The sequence below is a fragment of the Microchirus variegatus genome (genome assembly GCF_963457635.1).
Source record: "Microchirus variegatus genome assembly, chromosome: 11".
In the NCBI taxonomy this organism is placed as follows: Eukaryota; Metazoa; Chordata; class Actinopteri; order Pleuronectiformes; family Soleidae; genus Microchirus; species Microchirus variegatus.
The window spans coordinates 26,711,608-26,733,549 of record NC_139812.1 but is presented as its reverse complement, the minus strand read 5'-3'; the positions used below and the strand labels follow the sequence as shown (position 1 = coordinate 26,733,549).

Below are 21,942 nucleotides of genomic sequence, written 5' to 3'. Positions count from 1 at the left end.
TTAAATAAACGCTTGCTGCCACAGATTCACTATAAATTAGGAGAAGATAGGTTTGTTTTGAGCTGATAAAATACATTTGCATTTCCGTCTTTCTGTCTCGGTCACTGACGGGCGTTTTATAATCAAACGCTCGTGTCGACACTTTTTCCCGCTAAAGACATAAAAACTGTCTGTTGCCACTTCAGACGAAACATAATCTGCTTGTTTAGCAAACAGACGTGTTTTTTGCGCTCTGCTCCCAAAAACTGTTGATGTTCTCCTCGAGGGGAAGCGAAACGACGGTGACCTCTCTCTCGTGTCCTTCCCGTGCGATCAAGGCCCATCTGCTGAACATTCCGAGCTGGAACTGGAAGGAGGGCGACGATGCTATCTGCCTGGCGGAGCTGAAGGCCGGCTTCATTGCCCAGAGCTGCCTGGCTCCGGGCCTGTCCACCATGCTGGCCAACCTCTTCTCCATGAGGTCCTTCATCGAGGTAACGCAGAGGACAATGATTTGAACGCGCTGATGTTAATCTGAGTCAGACTGCGTTTTTTTTTTCTGCGTAAATGACACAAGGGTTTGCTCCGCGATTGGAAGGTGAGGTTAACATAACTGGATACCGCTGACAGATGGACCGGATCCATTAAATGCAGAAACATTCTCCGGCGAAGCCTTTGACGTCTTTGTCCAGGGAAAAGCTTCCCATCCTGGCACGTCGTATATTTCACTTTGACATCTCATGTGGAATCTGCTCAGTGTTCTCCGCGGTTCAGACGTGAAAGAGGTGTTTGCTTCCATCAAAGATCTGAAAAAAAAGATGATGGATCAGCTTATAATGACCAGAGAAACATCTGCGCGCCACATTGAGCCAATGTTTTTTTTTATGGGAAAACTGAGTTTTACCTTCACGTCTGACTTTTTTTCCTGTGCTTGCAGATCGAGGAGGACACATGGCAGAAGTATTATCTGGAAGGAGTGGCTAATGAGATGTACACAGAGTATTTGTCCAGTGCCTTTGTGGGCCTCTCCTTCCCCACCATCTGTGAGTAAGTATCTACTCTGTACCCGCTCGACGAGTCCGTCAGTGGCTCAGGAAGCTCAGGTTTGGTATGAAACTCGGAACCTTTCACGGAATTATCTCGCCCGTTGAATCTAGTGCTGCCGTTTTAGGACCTGAAGCTGAATCTAAGGGCGCGTTAATGTAGCCCAGAACAGTTTGAGCTAGCTTAAACGGACCAGAGTTTGTTCCCTTGTATAGTCCGCTTCGTTTGGCCAGGTGTGAAAGGTCACCCGAACAAAAAGTGGCCAAATGAGTTGACCAGACGGTTTGGTCCACTCAGGGTCTAAGGGTCTAAGGGTGCGTTCACACCAGAACAATTTGGGCTAACTTAAACGGACTAGAATTTGTTTCCTTGGATAGTCCAGGTGTGAAAGGTCGTCCGAACTTTGGTCCGCCTGAAAATGTCGGCAAATGAGTTTTAACTGCGTGGCGTTGTCCACATGGTTTGGTCCACTCAGGGTCTAAGGGCGCGTTCACACGAGAACAGTTTGGGCTAACTGAAAAGGACCAGAGTTTGTTTCCTTGTATAGTCCGCTTCGTTTGGCCAGGTGTCAAAGGTCACCCGAACAAAAAGTGGCCAAATGAGTTTTAACTGCTTGACGCTGACCAGACGGTTTGGTCCACTAAGGGTCTAAGGGTGCGTTCACACCAGAACAATTTGGGCTAACTTAAACGGACTAGAATTTGTTTCCCTGGATAGTACAGGTGTGAAAGGTCCTCCGAACTTTGGTCCGCCTGAAAATGTCGGCAAATGAGTTTTAACTGCGTGACGTTGTTCGGACAGTTTGGTCCACTCGGGGTCTAAGGGCGCTTCACACCAGAACAGTTTGGGCTACCTTAAACGGACCAGAGTTTGTTTCCTCGGATAGTCCGCTTCGTTTGGCCAGGTGTCAAAGGTCATCCGAGCAAAAAGTGGGTTGTAACTGCGTGATGTTGTCCAGACGGTTTGGTCCACTCGGGGTCTAAGGGCGCGTTCACGGCAGAACAATTTGGGCTACCTTAAACGGACTAGAATTTGTTTCCTTGGATAGTCCAGGTGTGAAAGGTGGTCCGAACTCTGGTCCGCCTGGAGAACCCTAGTTCTCGTTTCGGGTAATGATGTTGTCCAGATGGTTTGGTCCACTTACAAAAGTGCAGTGTGAAAGTGAACCAAACCGAATGAAGGTGTGAAATAATTCGGCATTTTTGGTACCTGCTGGTGAATCTAAAGGTGCGTTCACACCTGAGCAGGTTGGGCTACCTTAAAAGGACCAAAGCTTGTTTCCTGGGATAGTCCACTTCGTTTGGCCAGGTGTCAAAGGTCATCCGACCTCTGGCCCACCTGAAAAAGTGCGTCTTGGTTCGTTTGCGAGTGAACCCTAGTGTTTGTTTCGGGTAATGATGTTGTCCAGATGGTTTGGTTCACTTACTTACTTGTAAGTGGACCAAACCACAGGTTGGTCCGCCTTAAACGGACCAGAGTTTGTTTCCTTGGATAGTCCGCTTCGTTTGGCCAGGAGTCAAAGGTCATCCGAACTCTGGTCCTAACCAGAAAGTGCGTCCAAACAAGCAGCTGTTTGAACTGCGTGATGTTGTCCAGATGGTTTGGTCCACCTCAGTCTAAACCAACCCAAACTGGTCCGCCTGATAAAGCGGCTCCCGGTTCGTTTGCAAGAGAATCCTAGTTCTCGTTTCGGGTAATAACGTTGTCCAGATGGTTTGGTCCGAGGGAATCGAACCAATCCTATCCTGGTGTGAACGCGTAATAAGTAACAAATGTGATGTGTTCACTGCCTAATGTGTGTGTGTGTGTGTGTGTGTCACACAGGTTGTGTTACGTGAAGCTGAAGCTGCTGCTCATTGCCATCGAGTACAAGTCCGAGCAGAGAGAGAGCAGGTGGGTATGTCCGCGACATCGCGGTAACCGTGGTAACCGCGATGCTCAAGCGACTGATTTCAAACCTTTCCTTCGCAGCTCTGATCACAGCTGACGCTGTTACCTAGCATGTTATTATGGGCTGTGTCTTTAACGAGATGATGAAAATGGCACAACATGAATAATTCTATTACATGTTATTCATTATTTCACGTCAATCTCATATAAATTGAATTGAAGTTCTTTCCAAACTGAGGATAACAAGTTATATGAACACAATTTTGGACATTAAATCTCATGGATTAGACTATTTTTTACTAAATTTAACAGGTTTGCAGGAACAAATTTGAACACATAACATTCACACAATCCTCCTTTTTGAACTTTTATTTCACGGATGAATAACAAAACATTTAATTCTGTTGTTTCCCAGTTACTAACGTCACAATCTTATCACTGTTTTACACTAATGTCAGTTGCCAAATCCCATCCGCCATTTTTCTCCATTCGCCATTTTCATTTTTCAAGTTTTCTATTGAATTTTAGTGTGAATTTTTAATTATTCCAGATAGTTATAGTGGAAATAGTTATACTTTTTAAATGGTGCAGCTAAAAAAAAAAGGATTAATTTTCCCTTAACCTACAGCTTTAAAGTGATAGTTCAGGTTTTTTTTTTATACGAGGTACTGACTCTGATTTAGCCGCTTTAAATAATGACTTGCATGATAAAATCTGCATCTTAAAAATGCATATTTGAAGCTTAATCTCACTGTTAAACAGCTTTTCTGTGACTGGAAACTTAAATATGTGTCACTATACGAACCGCTAGCTCTCCCACACCAAACCCCGCAGAGAAAGTCATTTGGCCTCTTAGCTAACTTGTTTTTATGCTAACTTCCTGTTTGTACGTACAGTTCGTCCACAATCAATCGCATAAAAACTATAAACTGTTATTTAAAAATGTATTAATTTAATTAAATTAAGCAAATTCCAGAGTTTAAATTTAAAAAAGAGCGCTGTTTTTCAAAAATATGAGATTACAGAGGATGATATAGGGATTATGGAATTGTTCTGACGGAATTACAACACAAAAAGATACAAATGGCCTCTTGGCTAGCTGGTTTTTATGCTAACTTCCTGTTTGAACGTACAGTTCGTCCACAATCAATCGCATAAAAACTATAAACTGTGTTTTAAAAATGTAAATGAAGCAAATTCCAGAGTTTAAAGAAAAAAGAAATGTGTTTTCAAAAATATCAGATTACAGAGGATGACATAGGGATTATGGAATTGTTCTGGCTAAATGACAACACAAATAGATACAAATGGCCTCTTGGCTAGCTTGATTTTATGCTAACTTCCTGTTAGAACGTAGAGTTGGTCCACAATCAATCGCATTAAAACTATAAACCATTTAAAAAAAAAAAGTAAATTAAGCAAATTCCAGTTCAAAGAAAAAAAGAGAGGTGTTTTTCAAAAATATGAGATTACAGAGGTTGATGTAGGGATTATGGAATTATTCTGGCTAAATGACAACACAAATAGATACAAATGGTCTCTAAGCTAGCTTGTTTTTATGCTAACTTCCTCTTAGAACGTACAGTTCGTCCACAATCAATCGCATAAAAACTATAAACTGTCTTTTAAAGATGTAAATGAAGGAAATTCCAGAGTTTAAAGAAAAAAGAAAGGTGTTTTCAAAAATATCAGATTACAGAGGATGACATAGGGATTATGGAATTATTCTGGCTAAATGACAACACAAATAGATACAAATGGCTTCTTAGCTAGCTTGTTTTTAATGCTAACTTCCTGTTAGAACGCGCAGTTCGTCCACAATCAATCGCATAAAAACTATAAACTGTTCTGATTTTCTCTGATGGGGTTTGGTGTGGGTGAAATAAGTCTTTATACACGCTGTTTATTTGTTGTAGTAGTATTTTCCTTTTGAGCTACACTTGAAAAAACCTGAACCGTCCTCACAAATGTCACGTGTCATTTTTTGATTTATTAAAATGCAGAATTTTGCACCACATTTGCTGCCAAATGGGCCCCGAGAAAAAGAAAGAAAAGTCTACAGTCTGATATTCTCCTCTTCCTCTTTGTTCATGATAACTGTTTGATTTGAGATTTCTTCTTGTTGTTTGCAGAAGCCGAAAGCGGTACGCCCTCTCCACCTTATCTTACTTCCAAAGATCCACCACTTTAACTCTGCCCCCCCCCCCCCCCCCCCCCATCACCACACACACAAGGATATTTTCCAAACACTATCTCCCAGGCCTCTCTCTTTGTTTCTTCTTCGATGGTGGTGTCCCCCCCCCCCCTTTGTGCTTTAATGCACTAACTTCTTTGCAGGCAGCGAGAGTATAATAATTAGAATAATCCAGAGATAAATTGGACGTCGTGTTTGTGCGGACGTGCTGTTTCTTTGTCTTTGCTGTTGTCAGTGTAACCAAGGCCAAACTCTCACCTTCACCATATCTGCCTCTTATTTCGTCTTATTTTTCACTTTTGTCCTTAACCTGACTTTATTTTCTCTCACTTTCAGTTTTCTCTTTTGTCTTTTACCCCCCGACTGTATGTTATAGCTTTGCCAAGCTGATTATTATTCCGTTCATTGTGTTTTTTTTTTATTATTATTTTTCTTAAGTCATTGCCAGAACAGTTTTTAAACGTTATTATTATCCCTTGCTAACACAAATATATACAAATGCCTCTTTCACTTGACAGTGAGCTGACTTTAGTCTCAAAAACAAAAAGTATCTCGGAACAACTTGAAATTTACCATCATAATAGTCGGCATCGCCCTGAACAAGGATCCGTTGAAAATATTTGCAAACCTCTTAAGGAATAATTTTAATGAATTTTTGAAATTCATGAAATGATCCATTTGCTCTGATGCACTTTGACAGTGAGCTGACTTTCTTCAAAAAAACAAAAAGTATCTCGGAATGACTTGAAATTCACCATCATAATAGTCGGCATCGCCCTGAACAAGGATCCGTTGAAAATATTTGCAAATCTCTTAAGGAATAATTTTAATGAATTTTTGAAAATCAGGAAATAATCCATTTGCTCTGATGCACTTTGACAGTGAGCTGACTTTCTTCTCGAAAACAAAAAGTATCTCGGAATGACTTGAAATTTACCATCATAATAGTCGGCATCACCCTGAACAAGGATCTGTTGAAAAAATTTGCAAACCTCTTAAGGAATAATTTTAATGAATTTTTGAAATTCAGGAAATTATCCATTCGCCCTGATGCACTTTGACAGTGAGCTGACTTTCTTCCCGTAAAAAAAAAGTATCTCGGAATGACTTGAAATTTACCATCATAATAGTCGGCATCGTCCTGAACAAGGATCTGTTGAAAATATTTGCAAACCTCTTAAGGAATAATTTTAATGAATTTTTGAAATTCATGAAATGATCCATTTGCTCTGATGCACTTTGACAGTGAGCTGACTTTCTTCAAAAAAACTAAAAGTATCTCGGAATGACTTGAAATTCACCATCATAATAGTCGGCATCGCCCTGAACAAGGATTCGTTGAAAATATTTGCAAACCTCTTACGGAATAATTTTAATGAATTTTTGAAATTCAGGAAATTATCCATCTGCCCTGATGCACTTTGACAGTGAGCTGACTTTCTTCCCGTAAAAAAAAAGTATCTCGGAATGACTTGAAATTTACCATCATAATAGTCGGCATCGCCCTGAACAAGGATCTGTTGAAAATATTTGCAAACCTTTTAAGGAATAATTAATGAATTTTTGAAATTCAGGAAATGATCCATTTGCCCTGATGCACTTGTTCTGGCTAAATTACAACACAAATGGATACAAATGGCCTCTTAGCTAGCTTGTTTTTATGAAAAATAAATAAATAAATAAATTAAGCAAATTCTAGAGTTTAAAGAAAAAACCTGACAAAAACAATTATTCTGTGTTTTTGGCGAATTTAAAATTATGTCCCCAATCTCAAGACGTCCTCCTTCCACATCGTCTTCTACTGTTCTGTGTGTTTTCGTGGCCGCGTTACAGCGCCACACACAGGACTGGCATCTATACTGCAGTGTTCAGAGTCATTTTGGTGGAGTTTTCCTGTTTACGAAGATGTCTGGACACGCATTTTGCCGTGTTTTTTAGGACCAAAGAAAAAAAAAATTACATCGTACAGGGAAAGTCGCGTTTCCGTGAGGATCCGGCCTCAGCGTCCTGTTGACGAGACGATGGCGATGCGTTCACAGAGCTGCGAGGAAGCGAGACGTTACACCTCAGATTGTCCTTCACATCATAATCTGACATAATCTGACTCTCTAGTGTGTCTCCCCCCCCCCCCCCTCCATCACCAGTTTCTTCTCATTCTTCCACACACTAGGACGTAAACAAGATGCCGTGGAGCTGTTGAATTTGGATAGAATTTCTTTTATCAGTTTTTATTCAAAACTGAAAACCAGCGACGACGTTTTTCCCCCCCTACACATTTCACTTTTGCATCCCATCACTTTCTCATGTGCTCATTGCTAAATGTATATGTGTCGGAGTGTATGTACACGTGTGTGTGTGTGTGTGTGTGTGTGTGTGTGTGTGTGTGTGTGTGTGTGTGTCAGCCACCACGTACAGTCATGCTCGTGCGTCCTATCGAGTAGATGTTCCCTAAGTGAGGTCACTTCCTGTCAGTTTGGTGTTTGAGAAACAATCCAACTGCACAGAAGTTACTGCAACCGTCCGCATCTACGTACCTGTCCTTTACCTGTGCTGCTGCTGCTGCTGCTGCTGCTGCTGCTGCTGCTGTTGCTCTTTATGCATTTTTTCCGTTTCTCCTTCACGCTTTTATTTTGGTAACCCGCATGCTCTGAATCTGTCGACGACACCGATCACATGACGTGTTTGATGCTTGCCTTGTTGCTCACAATATGAGGTTCTTTCATTTACTCTTTTATTAAATGCTTTTTTAATAGATTCGATTTCACCTTTTACCTTTTTATTTTTGCACCTGAGCGAGTGAAGAGAGAAACGTCTCGGACGGATTCAGCCGTAAAAAAATCTCAGATTTGGGCAGCAACGTTTGTGGAACTGTGTTGATTTTGATCGATTTATTTCGTATATTTTAAAGTTTTTTTGTTTAAATGAAGAGCATGCCAGGTGTGGTGCCTGTTTACTTCTGTGGGGGGCGATTCAATCTGAGCCAATGCTTTATATTCGTATGCTATTTTACTTCTCGCAGAGTGGAAAGAATCTAACAAAACAATCCAATTTGATCACATCCCGATGTGTGTATATGGATTCAATTGCTCCCTTAATATGTTTTTGTCTGTTTTCTCCAGTGTAAAGCTTCTTTTTTGGGCAGAGCCCAGAGGAAACCAAGTGATTTCTGACCCACACATTTAAATTTAGTCAATAAAATGTCATAAAACATATATTTAAATTGCAAGATGTTGAAGTTGCAGTCGGCAGGATCTCTTGAAATGTAGTTTATCGCTGATTTTCATTGACGGGTTGTTAAAATACTAACATTTTGTGGATATTGACACGCTAACGTTAACTTTCTTTAGCCTCGGTTTCATAACAGATCCCAACAGGAAATTTTGTGGTCACTCAGTTGCTCTATGCCAGATTAAGAGATTTTTTTGCTATTCATGTACCTTGCTAGCCAAGATGCTCAAAGCAGAAATATGACACAAACATCATAAGAAGCCATAGTGTTAGCTTGCTAGCTAGGCTAAGTTTGAGTTAGCAAGTGGTAATGGCAACAGTAGCGCTCCCTGCTAATACACGTTAGCCCAAGTTGTTACAGTAATATCTGTTAACTTGTCTGAAACTGACCAGTGGGGTGAATGTTAGCATCAGGCTAATATTTTTCTGCCGACTCATTGTCGTAGATTTTGTGTCACTGTGTTAAAAACACTGTAAAAGTGGCAAATGCTAACAAGAACAGAGCTCACATTCTGGATTTTGATATTTAATTCCTTTTCTATGGAAAATAACCAACATTTATACCTTTTTAAGTTCAAGTTCTATCGTGTCCCTGTGCATTTGTAGAATTTAGAATAAAAAAATAATTCTGATTCTATAAAAATTTCCGATTAAATTATTGGTCAATAACTGGAGGAAAATTCTGCCTACTGTAACTTTAAGTTGACAAAAACGTTTCTATTGTCATTTGTGACGAGGATGAATGAGTAGTTTTGTCAGATTTTCCTCTGGGCTCTTATTTTGAAGGAGTGTGACCCTTTCACGACTTGTGGGTTCCGTGTTTTCTTTCTTTCTTTCTTTCTTTCTTTTATTTCACACTCATATCATTGATGATTGTTGCCCACAGGTGACCATTAATGACCAGGGTGTGTGTGTGTGGGTGTGTGTGAGTACTGTGTGTGTGTGTGTACTCTGTCACAGTCTAATTAATGGGGAATGATACAGCCAGTCGCTTAAAGTGCTTGGGATATAAAATCAAGTCTCACTCGTGATTAATTGAGTTTAACTAATGTGTCGTTACAGAAGGTCAATATTGACATTCATGTTTTACTCTAATGGAGCAGAAACACTGCGAAATTGACTTAAAAAAACCCCCCAAAAAACGAAGTTCTGGCGAATTGTTCTTGATTTGAAATAAATTGAAATAAATTTATATTGAGAATGCTCCAGAAAAATTACAGAATTAACAATTTTCTTAAATTTATTTAGTTTAACTAATGTGTCGTAACAGCAGGTCAATATGTTCATGTTTTTGCGAAATTGACTTTAAAAAAAATCAAAAATACAGGAATTACAGAATTACAGAATTTATTTGCGTGTTTTAAAAACAACTTTCTCAAATTTGGGGCAATTTTTGTCAAATTTGGGGCCAGTTTTTTTCTAATTTTGACGTACGTAACTGTCTGAAAGTTGCTAGTTTTTGTGAAGTATATAATAGCCAACGAAAAATTCCCTACCCCATTAGCTTTTTCTTAAATAAAGGAAATTTAAATCAACTTCAAAATGTTTATCTTATTTCCAACGGGGCTGTTTTTTACAGTGTAAAGAGAGATTTTGAGACCCCGTGATGGAAAGCTGTTCATTCCCTTGCATCCCACTGTCAAATACTAACCGAGACAATGATACTAACTGTACATTGTGTCTCAGTAGCCGTCATGACGTGTGTTTTCTTTTTGGAATAAATGACTGTAAAACAAAACCCACTCTAGGCCATAATTTTAATTTTAACTCGTTCTTCCCCGTGCTGTCGCCCCCCCCCGCCTCCAAACCAACACCATTCTGTCAAGAAAATAATTAAAATTCCGTGTGCGATCATAAATCATCGTACAATTTGTCCGTCCATGCGAGCGAGCGCCACGTTCGGCTAAAAAAACTCCGCCCCCCCCCCCCCCCCCCAAAAAAAAAACAAACAAACCTTAGGGGAGCAGGTGTGTTTATGATGAACAAACCCAGCTCTTGATTAAAGGCTTCAGTGAACGTGTGTGTACCATTCCTCTTGATTAGCAAAGTCGTGTGCGTGAACGAGCGACCGTCCAGGAGCTAATGAGCGCCATGTGTCTGTTTTCTGTGATTACCCAGCATCCTCATCAACCCCGGCAACCACGTCAAGATGCAGGAGGGAACGCTGGGATTCTTTATCGCCAGCGACGCCAAAGAAGTCAAGAGGTAAAACCAGCCGCTAACTTGCTAACTTGCTACTTGCTAACTAGATAGAAAGATAGGTTGGTTGATCACCAGCTAAGTATATAGATAGGTTAGTAGAATACTAGCTAAATAGATAGATAGTTTGCTAGTTACCTAGATAAGAAGATAGGTTTGTAGATAACTAGCTAACCAGAGAGATAGGTTAGTAGAATATTAGCTAACTAGATAGTTTGCGAGTTAGCTCGATAGATTTATTGGTCAGCAGCTAGTTGATAGATAGTAGAAGTAGATTACTTGCTAACTAGATAGAAAGATAAGTTGGTTAATCACCAGCTAAGTATATAGATAGCTTAGTAGAATACTAGCTAAATAGATATAGTTTGCTAGTTACCTACATAAGAAGATAGGTTTGTAGATAACTAGCTAACCAGAGAGATAGGTTAGTAGAATATTAGCTAACTAGATAGTTTGCTAGTTAGCTAGATAGAAAGATAGATCGATGGGTCAGCAGCTAGTAGATGGATAGTTAAGTAGATTACTTGCTAACTAGTTTCTCTGTCCAGTATTGTGGTCAATATGTTTTTTTAATTATTATTTAAATGCTTAACATTTCTGCTGTGTCACTTTTAGAGCTTTTTACTACTGCAAAGCTTGTCACGATGATATCACAGACCCTAAGAGGATCAAGAAGTGTGGCTGCAAAAGACGTGAGTGTCACTGCACCTTTAATTATTCACCCTCATTCACCCTCTCCGTCATCCTTTAACCCTTAAACTGCACTCTTTACACTGTCATTGTTACTGTGTGAAGGTGACGTCACCTTTAAGAACTCTGCGTCTAGAACTTTGCTAACAATCGTTCACGAGGCACGGGACGATATGGGCGATTTCACATATCAATTATCCTGACCAAAAGAACTGAAATTCATGAATTTATTCTGAGAAAAGTAAAAATAACACTGACAGTGTCTTAGTCTGTTGAAAAAATGAAAAATAGACAGTCTGCTAGCTAGCTAACTAACCAGATATATAGTTTGGTAGATTACTACCTAACTAGATAGAAAGATAGGTTAGTAGATAAATAGCTAACAGATAGATAGGTTAGTAGAATACTAGCTAACTAGATAGATAGTTTGCTAGTTACGGAGATAATAAGACAGGTTAGTAGATAACTAGCTAACCAGAGATATAGGTTAGCAGAATACTAGCTAAATAGATAGCTAGTTTGCTTGTGACCTAGATACAAACATAGGTTGGTAACTAACTAGCTAATCAGAGAGATAGGTCAGTAGAATACTAGCAAAGTAGATAGATAGGTTAACAAAATATTAGCTTAGTTTGCTAGTGAAACAGGTAGAACGATAGATTGATGGGTCAGCAGCTAGTAGGTGGATAGTTAAGTAGAATACTAGCTACTTAAGATAGATATGCTGCTTGTTAACTACATAGGAAGATAGGTTGGTAGATCACCAGCTAACCAGATAGATAGGTTGGTAGATTACCAACAAACTGGATAGATAGGTTAGTAGAATAAACCAACTAGATGGATAGTTCGCTAGTTAACTAGATAGGTTAGCAGATTACCAGCTAACTTGATAGATAGCTTGGTAGTTTGCTAGCTTGCTAAGTAGATAGGTTTGTAGTTTGCTAGCTGGCTAAGTAGATAGATAAATAGATGGCTAGCTAGACAGGTTGGTAGTTTGCTAGATGAACATTTGGTAGCAGGCTCCACTTACGGCACTGAAAAATAAATGATCTGGTCTATTTTTATGTGAAATATTAACGTTTTCCTCATTGTTGATTATCTCAACAAAATAAATTCACCATAATCAAATGTATTGTGAGTGATTTTGATCACGGTGTGTGATACAATCTCATATCGTCCCGTCTCTACTGTTCACTAAAGTCCAGTAAAACGCCTCCTGGTTAAATAAGCAGCGTTTTCCTGTTTGTACACAGACATGAATATAACCTGACCTACAGTGAGTCGACTGTCAGGACAATAATTCAGTTGAATATTCTGTGTTTTCCACAAAAGGTCAAAGACAATTACAGTACGAAGAAAGTAGATGTTTTGTTTTTCTTTGTCATCGTCTGTTTGTCACACTCTTTGATTTAGATAAACTGTTTACTCCTGTTTGCTCTTTTAAAACCTCACAAAGAGCTCAGCCATTGAAGTTTATTTTAATTTTATTTCCATGATGGACGTGTGTCTCCACAGTTGTGTTCTGTTCTCTTTTGTCGTTCTTTTCCCATGTTTCTTTATGACCAGTGACACAATTTTGATGTATTTCCTTCCCTTGCTGCCGCTGGAAAACGCCTCTTTATTTTAACTACTCTCTGGTAGTGATTTATTGTGAGTAAAAAAAACCAAAAAAAGGGTTTCATTTACCCAGAGTGCAGTGCAAATGTTTTTTTCTCTTCCCCTTCCTCTTCAGCCAACAGTACACTGTTTATATACATGTTGCATGTACCAGTGTAGCTTCTGCATCCCCCTCCTCTCATTTCTACACCGTGTTTTAGTACAAATAATAATAGCAGGAATTAAACTTACACCGGCAGCAGACTTCCTCTTCCTCTTCGTCCTCTTCCTCTTCCTCTTCCTCCTCGTTGACACAGTCAGCTTTGACGAGGTGGAAATGATAATTAACTTTCCTTTATTGTTCAGTCTAATCTGACCTGTTTTACAACTTTGGAAAAACATAAATATAGTTCTTGACTATTCCATCCGATGGGTGGGTAGTTTGCTAGCTAGCTAGCTAGATGAAAAGATAGGTTAATAGTTTGCTAGCTAGCTAAGGAGATGAGTAGGTTGGTATTTTGCTAGCTAGCTAACTAGATGAAAAGATAGGTTTATAGTTTGCTAGCTAGCTAAGGAGATGAGTAGGTTGGTATTTTGCTCGCTAGCTAAGAAGCTAGATAGATAGATAGATACTTTGCTACTGAGCTAACAATTTAGAAAGATGAGTGGGTAGTTTGCTAGCTAGCTAAGGAGATGAGTAGGTTGGTATTTTGCTCGCTAGATAGATAGATAGATAGATAGATAGATAGATTCTTTGCTACAGAGCTTACAAGTTAGAACGATGGGTGGGTAGTTTGCTAGCTAGCAATCTAGATAGAAATATAGGTTAATAGTTTGCTAGCTAGCTATGAAGATGGATAGGTTAGTATTTTGCTAGCAAGCTAAGAAGATAGATAGATAGATAGATAGATAGATAGATAGATAGATAGATAGATAGATAGATACTTTGCTACCGAGCTAATGAGTTAGAAAGATGGGTGGGTAGTTTGCGAGCTAGCTATCTAGATAGAAATATAGGTTAATACTTGATAGATAGATAGATAGATAGATAGATAGATAGATAGATAGATAGATAGATAGATAGATAGATAGATAGATAGATAGATAGATACTGAGCTAAAAGTTAGTAAGATGGGTGGGTAATATTTTGCTAGCTAGCTAAGGAGATGGGTAGGTTGGTATTTTGCTCGTTAGCTAAGAAGCTAGATAGATAGATAGATAGATAGATAGATAGATAGATAGATAGATAGATAGATAGATAGATAGATAGATAGATAGAACAGTGAACAGTGAAATAATGGAGGTTTCATAGAAACTCTGGAGAAAGATTAAATAGTGTGATTTAATCACATGTGGTTTTTTGAATGCCGAGAGTCTCCCCCACCCACCCCCCCCGTCATTATTCGTGGTTAACCTCCACGTGGGTTCACGATCCAAGAAAAGTACCCGAAAGAAGAAAAGTAATAAAGTTAAAAATGTGAGATGTCACACTTTAATCATAGATGCAGACGTTCTGACATAAAGAGGAAGAGCCGCCGAGAGCTGCAGCCGATCTGCTCTGCGTCAAAGGAGGTTTTGTGTCGTACTTCCAGAGTGCAGAAAATGTTCCTTGTGGGGAAGTTTGTCAAATCTTAAACTCCGGCTCGGTTTGCCAAAACACAATCAAAACAATCTGGCCTCTCCTCCTCCTCCACGACTCCCTGTGCCCTCACTCCTCTGTGATCTCAGCCCGTTTCCCGGCTTACAGAGACTTCCCTTCCCAGTCCAAATGTCACCACAGCAGCAGACTCACTTTTAAAATCTGTCTTAAAGTCTTTTAAAATCTGGACCGTCCCTCTTTTTTTATTTATTATTATTATTTTAGTTAACATTTGCTGCACTGGGTGAAAAGTCCACTCACTACAGAGGATTAACTGTCATGGCACTAGGTTGCCACTAGATGGCGGTGTCCTACTAGCGTCATGTCCTGTACACTTTTGAAAATCAAAAAATGCTAGCTAAGGAGATGGATAGGTTAGTATTTTGCTCGCAAGCTAAGAAGATAGATAGATAGATAGATAGATAGATAGATAGATAGATAGATAGATAGATAGATAGATAGATAGATAGATAGATAGATAAGTTAGGAAGATAGATAAGTTAGTAAGATGGTTGGGTAGTTTGCTAGCTAGCTATCTACATAGAAATATAGGCTAATAGTTTGCTAGCTAGCTAAGGAGATGAGTAGGTTGTTTTTTGCTCGCTAGCTAAGAAGACAGATAGATAGATAGATAGATAGATAGATAGATAGATAGATAGATAGATAGATAGATAGATAGATAGATAGATAGATAGATACCGAGCTTACAAGTAAGAAAGATGGGTGGGTAGTTTGCTAGCTAGCTAACTAGATAAAGCAATAGGTTAATAGTTTGTTAGCTAGCTAAGGAGATGGATAGGTTAGTATTTATCTCGCAAGCTAAGAAGATAGATGGATAGCTAAAAAGTTAGAAAGATGGGTGGGTAGTTTGCTAGCTATCTATCTAGATAGAAATATAGGTTAATAGTTTGCTAGACAGTCCCTATTTTTTATTTATTATTATTTTTGTCAACATTTGCTGCACTGGGTGAAAAGTCCACTCACAACAGAGGATTAACTGTCATGGCACTAGGTTGCCACTAGATGGTGGTGTCCTGCCAGAGTCATGTCCTGTACACTTGTTGATAATCAAAAGATGGTGATGTCTGTAGAGGAAACTCAAATCCCCCGAGAATCATTTTCAGCAAAAATGCAAGGAGTAAATTTTAGTTTTTAGAGTTAAAAATTGATGTTATATAGTCATGTTTTAGGCATGTTTGGTTAAGTCTAATTCTTCCTTGCACTCTTGCTGAATAAGCAAACGTTAAAGGGGAGAAAATAGGAAGGGCACATACCTTCGGGACATCCTCTGGATTCAACATGGCGTCCTGATAGCTTCCTTTCCCGTGTGTTATTGCCTTTAAAAAACCCACGCAGACAGCTGATCAGGGCCGTCGTGTTGTTGAATCTCACGTCAGGAATGTCCTGAAACGAGCAACAAAAAACCTAAACGGGCCGAAATCTGGGTTATTTTGTGAAGTCAGAAGTCAAAGACATCGTCCGTGTGTACGTGTGTGTGTGTGCGTGTGTTTGTGCGTCTTTGTCTATGTCGGCCATCGCTCCATATCACCGTGTCAGCGACTCACACTGCTCATAACGCTGTGCTAACGATGCCCCAACGCAACAACAACAACAACAACAAAAAGAAAAACTGGCAAAGTGAAGAAAATGTCAGCATGAAGTGATAAAAAAATGAGGCCTCGCTGCTCTCGTCTGTTTCATCACTGTGAAAACGCTTATATCTGTAGCTCCCTCTTTGTTGCTGCTGCTGCCGAGACGATGAAAACACAACATTCTCTGCATGTTTATAATGAGCTCGGAGGCTTCGTTCACACCTGGTTCTAACATCCGTCCTCTGTGGTTTAATCACTCAGTGCGACTGTTCACACCTGCCGTTAAAAACCCCGTCTGCTGTGATCACATGAGATCACTTTGTTTAAATTCTCACTTTAGAAATTTAGAAGTCAGAACGTTTATCCGAGCAAAAGGCCGTAGTCTGACTGAAGGCCAGTTCAGATGGGATTATTCTCACATGGAGAAGGTGAAGTCATTATGACCAGAGTTTCTCAGGGATTTTAGTCCCGTCTAAATGTACGATGTCAGGAATCATTACTGGACGATGTGAGTAAAGATAACAGCGATAGATAGATAGATAGATAGATAGATAGATAGATAGATAGATAGATAGATAGATAGATAGATAGATAGATAGATGGATAGATGGATAGATAGATAACAAGTTAGAAAGGTGGATGGGTAGTTTGCTAGCTAGCTAACTAGATAAAAATGTTGGTTAATAGTTTGCTAGCTAGCTAATAAGATAGATAGATAGATAGATCGATAGATAGATAGATAGATAGATAGATAGATAGATAGATAGATAGATAGATAGATAGATAGATAGATAGATAGATAGATAGATACCGAGCTAGAAAGATGTGTGGGTGGTTTGCTAGCTAGCTAACTAGATAAAAAGAGGGATTAATAGTTTGCTAGCTAGCTAAGAAGATAGATAGATAGATAGATAGATAGATAGATAGATAGATAGATAGATAGATAGATAGATAGATAGATAGATAGATAGATAGATAGATATCGAGTGAACAAGTTGGAAAGATGGGTGGGTAGTTTGCTAGCTAGCGAAATAGATAGATAGATAGATAGATAGATAGATAGATAGATAGATAGATAGATAGATAGATAGATAGATAGATAGATACCGAGCTAACAAGTTAGAAAGAAGGGTGGGTAGTTTGCTAGCAAGCTAACTAGATAGAAAGATAGGTTAATAGTTTGCTTGCTAGCTAAGGAGAGAGGTAGGTTGGTATTTTGCTCGCTAGCTAAGAAGCTAGATTAATAGATAGATACTTTGCTACTGAGCTATCTAGATAGAAGGATAGGTTGGTAGTTAGCTAGCGACACATACAAGTGATAGATGTTTCTGTCAGTTTCAGTTTAGAGTCAAATTTAGTTTACGAGCCACATTGTTTACATCTGATTCACGACAGATCAAACGAGTCCAAGAGATCTCTCGATACTGAAGTGGGAGATTCATTGGTTAATAATCTTAAACGTAACGTTCATTGATCCTCCATAGAAGAAATTCAGAAACAGAAACTTTGGTGGTGAGATTTAGCTCTAGAGGGCGACACTCTCCTCAAAAAGCAAGATTGCCGTCTAGTGCGAACGCTCTGTTTTTGCGTTCCCCTGGCCTCAAACGAATCTGATCTAGTATGGATTTGAAAATCAGACACGAGTCACTTCAGCCTGGTAGTTTGAACTCAACAAAGATAGAACCTAAACAGTTGAGAGAACGAAGTCTCTAATTCACCCAGGAATATAAACTCACATGTTCTCTCTATAACCCTTTTGAATATGGGCTTTGTTTTTCTGATCTGAGGACACATTCGGGACACAGTGTTGGACGTGATCGTCTCGCTCGGGACGGATGTTAGTACCAGAACTGAACGGAGTCATGAAGGCGCTCACAGTGTGCATGCCACAGCAGAAACAGTCCCCGGTGCTTTTCCGTCCACACGGATTAGAATCCGTCTTTTATCCCTCAGCCAGACACACCGACACACACACAAAAAAAGTGTCTTTAGTGTCGTACGACTTTATTCTGGACCTTATTTTCCAACGTGGCTGTGAGTCAAAGAGACGCCGCGAAGGTGCCAGACTGCATTAGTCTGCCGTCTGTTTGCACCTCCACTGTGAGACCGGGGACTGTTTCTGCCCAGAGTCACAGCAATCTAGAAACGCTGCTGTGGGAACTTTCACTCCTGCTTCCCTGGAGGTTTAAGGCTTCACACACACACATGCACACACACAAAGAGAGAAGGTAGATGCTTTACAGTAGTTTGGCTGCAGGGTGACGAATAGTTAAGGACCTGTGCGGCACTACGGCGTCGTGTGAGATTGCTCTTCCTCGTCCAAGTCTCACCTACAACAAGATCTCCAAATTGCCTGTTGTGTGAAAAAGTAACTGAAAAATCAATGGAAAATACTGTGGTACAACAGTGGTTGATGCACCGTACAGTATGGCCTTAAATACACAGTATACGCTGTAATATCCACCGTAGTACACTGGAATATAAGGATATATCAGCTGAACAATTAAAGTAAAGTAAAAAATATAGATAGAATATCATAAGAAGTAAAGATAACCTTTAAAGGTGCATTATGTAATAAATCTAAAGCAACTGGACAATAAAATCCTCCTAATATGTCACAGAGACTCAGGAATAATGTTCATATAACAAACTGAACTCACCAACAACAACAACAGTACAGACAAAATATTTGCATTGAAAAAAAATATTTTGCAGACTGCAAATCATGTTTATGTTTTGAAATCATGTTTTGGCGTCATGTGGCGCCACCTACCGCCGTCTACCAATCGTTGCAGTCAGTAGAGTCTCAGCAGCTGCCGAGCGACCACGGGTTGCCAGTCAGAAAAAGAAACCTTTTGAATTTGAATGTAGTGACTGTTTTTGGCCACATTCTTACAAATGGCACCTTTAAATATCATTATTTAACCATTAGAAATGTAGTAGAAATAACTAGCATAATAAATTGTCTTTAAAAGTGCGTAAAAGCACATTTTAGTGACTTAATTAAAAGCCCCGTAATAAAGACTATGTAAGCTTAATTAGAAACAAGAGTTTCTAATTTTCTGTTGCCTCGTTTGGTAAATTCGAGTCACGTCGGTGAATCCAAATGACCGATTTCAAACAGAATGAAGAAAGTAATGTGTTTTTTTTTTTAACTTACTGAAGGAGGCGCCAATGGATCGACCAATCCTGTGCGCTGTGATGTAAAATCGCTGATTTTCTCAATGGGATTTGGTGCAGGGAGGTGAAAGTTTATCAAACCCTTGAAAAAACTTAGAATGTCACTTTAAAGTGATGATATAGGGCCAATTCCAATTCCTGTCTCAACCCTTAATCTTAACTGGCCTCAAAACCAAGTGTTGAGGGTTATTTTGTCACTTTGAAATGGGACACCCCTTAAATGCAGTTACGTCTTCAGACTGTAGGGGGCAGAATAACGCGAAAGCTGCGTCCAGGTTGTCAGTTAGTTATATACCACAACCGTGGACATATTCAGCTGACAGTTACCACACACCACGGCTTATTGAAAAGTAAACCATAGCAAACGATCGCTTGTCCACACCGGCCGACTATTGACAAAAGATCGTAAAAAATAAAAATAAATGTTACGCAAAAATGACGTCAGTAATCCATAATATGGGCCTAAACTAAGATAATACAATGGTTTTCATCATTTTTATATCTCTATTAACAAAGAAAATACTTCATTTGTATCACACTCGTTTCGCTGCTTTCGGCGCCATCTTTGTTACGTGAAAACACACAATGCATTCTGGGTAGCCCTTGCTCCCGAGGGTGGTCTCGGAAAAAATCTCAATATTGAGGTTCGATACAGCCCTTAAACTTGGCTGCCTCAACTTAATTTTTCTGAGAATCGGGACAGCACTTCCACTAGAGGGAGCACACATTTTTGAGATCGAGGGTTAGGCAAAGGAATTGGAATTCACCCTTAGTGACTAAACTAGTAACAACAACGCGATACCTTGATCGACATCAGCACACAAAGGCCTCAATAGTGCGTTTAAAGGTAAACTTTTAGTTTCAAATGGTGCAAATAAATCGATATAACAGACACGCACACGCTAGAGTGAGGCCTTCCTCCGGGAGCAGAGCAGTGAAAAAAAAGAAAGTGGTCTGAAAACGAGCATGACGGCGAATAGTGCGATGCTATTGGACCGAGCCGCTGCAGGTGCATGATGGGATACAGGTACGTGACACAGCCCCGTCGAGACGAACGACAACGGAGGATGTTGAAATGTGTGAAACGTCTGTATGAGGTTTGCCGCTGACCACGTTGCTCGTTGCCTCTTCTTCACCCCCCCCCGAATGCCTCCCTCTCTCTCTCTCTCTTTCCCCCACTCCCCCCCCCCCTGTTTCCACCACACTGTTATGGTTTTTGACCTGTTTCAGCCTTAGCACGCAGCTTGACCTCCGCAGAAACACCAAAAAACAAACAACAAGTGAGACAATTCTGGTACATTTTATTCGAGTCAATTCGATCGACGGTATTGTGGAGTTCAAGTCTGTGGGAGCCCGGCGGCTAAGGCTTGCACTCTCTGATGAAGTCGCCCTCCGACTCCCCCCCCCCCCTGGATGAATATTTCTCCTCTTGCCATTAACCTGCTGATTTTCCTCTCCTCTCATCCCAAAAAACCCGACTGTAGCCAAGATGTCCGTCTACAAGCGAATGAAACTGGCATGTTGTTTTGATTGCGGCCGTTCAGAGCAAGACTGCTCTTGTTGCATGTCGGGCAGTGTACATAGTAACATGGACACCCTTCAGAGGGCCTACCCACTGTCCTCTGTCTCTGTTCATGATTGCGCGACCACTTTACGTGCCTGTAAGTTACACCGCCCAACACATGCTGTTTCCTGTCTGTGGTGTGTGTCCGTGTGTCTGTATCTGTGTGTGTGTGTATGTGTGTGTTTGCTCTGTGCGTAACTGCGACACACAGAAGTACGCGTACTGTACGTGTGTTGTGTGTTGTGCGTGTGTTTGCGTAATGTCGTCTCCGTGGTGTGACCTGTTCGTTGTGACGGTAGCTGTGGATTTATGGCAATTTGTTTCTTATATTTTTTTGTGGTTTATACACACATCTATCGACCTGTTGACGTACCGACCTAAAGTAGGTCAATCCTTACCTTAACATAACCCTAACCCTAACCCTTAAGCTACTAAAACTATCCCCAACAACTTGTCTAGACCTACCCCCTAACCCTAACCCTAAAACTATCCCCACCGACCTATCGCCAATGCTAACCACCTACCAACCTAACCCCAACCTCAACCCCACCATCATAACTAAATGTACTTACATCTATTTAGCTAAACCAACCTTACAGTACCTACCCTTAACCCTACCTACCAACCTCACCCTAACAACTGACCTACATAACCATTATCCTAACCACATACCTACCTAACCCTAATTGCACGTACCTAGCTTAGCCTATCTACCTCTTACTAACATATCTGCTAACCTAATTAGCCATATCGATCTATCTAACCCTACCTACCTACAACGTAACCAAAACCATACATACCTATCCCTAACCCACCAATATAACTATTCCCACCTTCCTATCACCAATGCTAACCATACCTACCAAACCAACCCTATCTACTTAACCCTAAACCAACCTGCCTGAAGTTTACTACCTACCTAACATCAATGCACCTCCCAACCTAACTAGCCTTATATGTCCAACCTTACCTTCCTACTTAACTAACTGTACCTTGCAACCTAAATATCTTCATCTACCTTACCCTAGTTTTACCTACCTAAGTCTATTTAGCTAATCATACGTACCTACCTACCTAACCCTAACCCTACCTACATAACTAACTGTGCCTACCAACCCAATTATCCTCATCTACCTTACCCGGGTTT

General features: G+C 40.1%; 1 protein-coding gene across 2 annotated transcripts in view; it reads left to right on the top strand.

Annotated features, from left to right (window-relative positions):
* Positions 1 to 21,942, top strand: part of kcnma1a (potassium large conductance calcium-activated channel, subfamily M, alpha member 1a) — a gene marked incomplete at both ends in the record, with an annotated part of 217,230 nt that overhangs the window by 138,678 nt on the left and 56,610 nt on the right. The window contains 6 exons of one of the 2 annotated variants that reach the window (XM_083897754.1): positions 318 to 473; positions 917 to 1,026; positions 2,848 to 2,916; positions 10,454 to 10,540; positions 11,150 to 11,226; positions 20,716 to 20,892. In XM_083897754.1, the coding sequence (XP_083753880.1) occupies positions 318 to 473; positions 917 to 1,026; positions 2,848 to 2,916; positions 10,454 to 10,540; positions 11,150 to 11,226; positions 20,716 to 20,892 (676 nt within the window). Of the gene's footprint in view, positions 1 to 317; positions 474 to 916; positions 1,027 to 2,847; positions 2,917 to 5,045; positions 5,058 to 10,453; positions 10,541 to 11,149; positions 11,227 to 20,715; positions 20,893 to 21,942 lie in introns of both variants that reach the window. The other variant, XM_083897755.1, reaches the window with a different exon arrangement.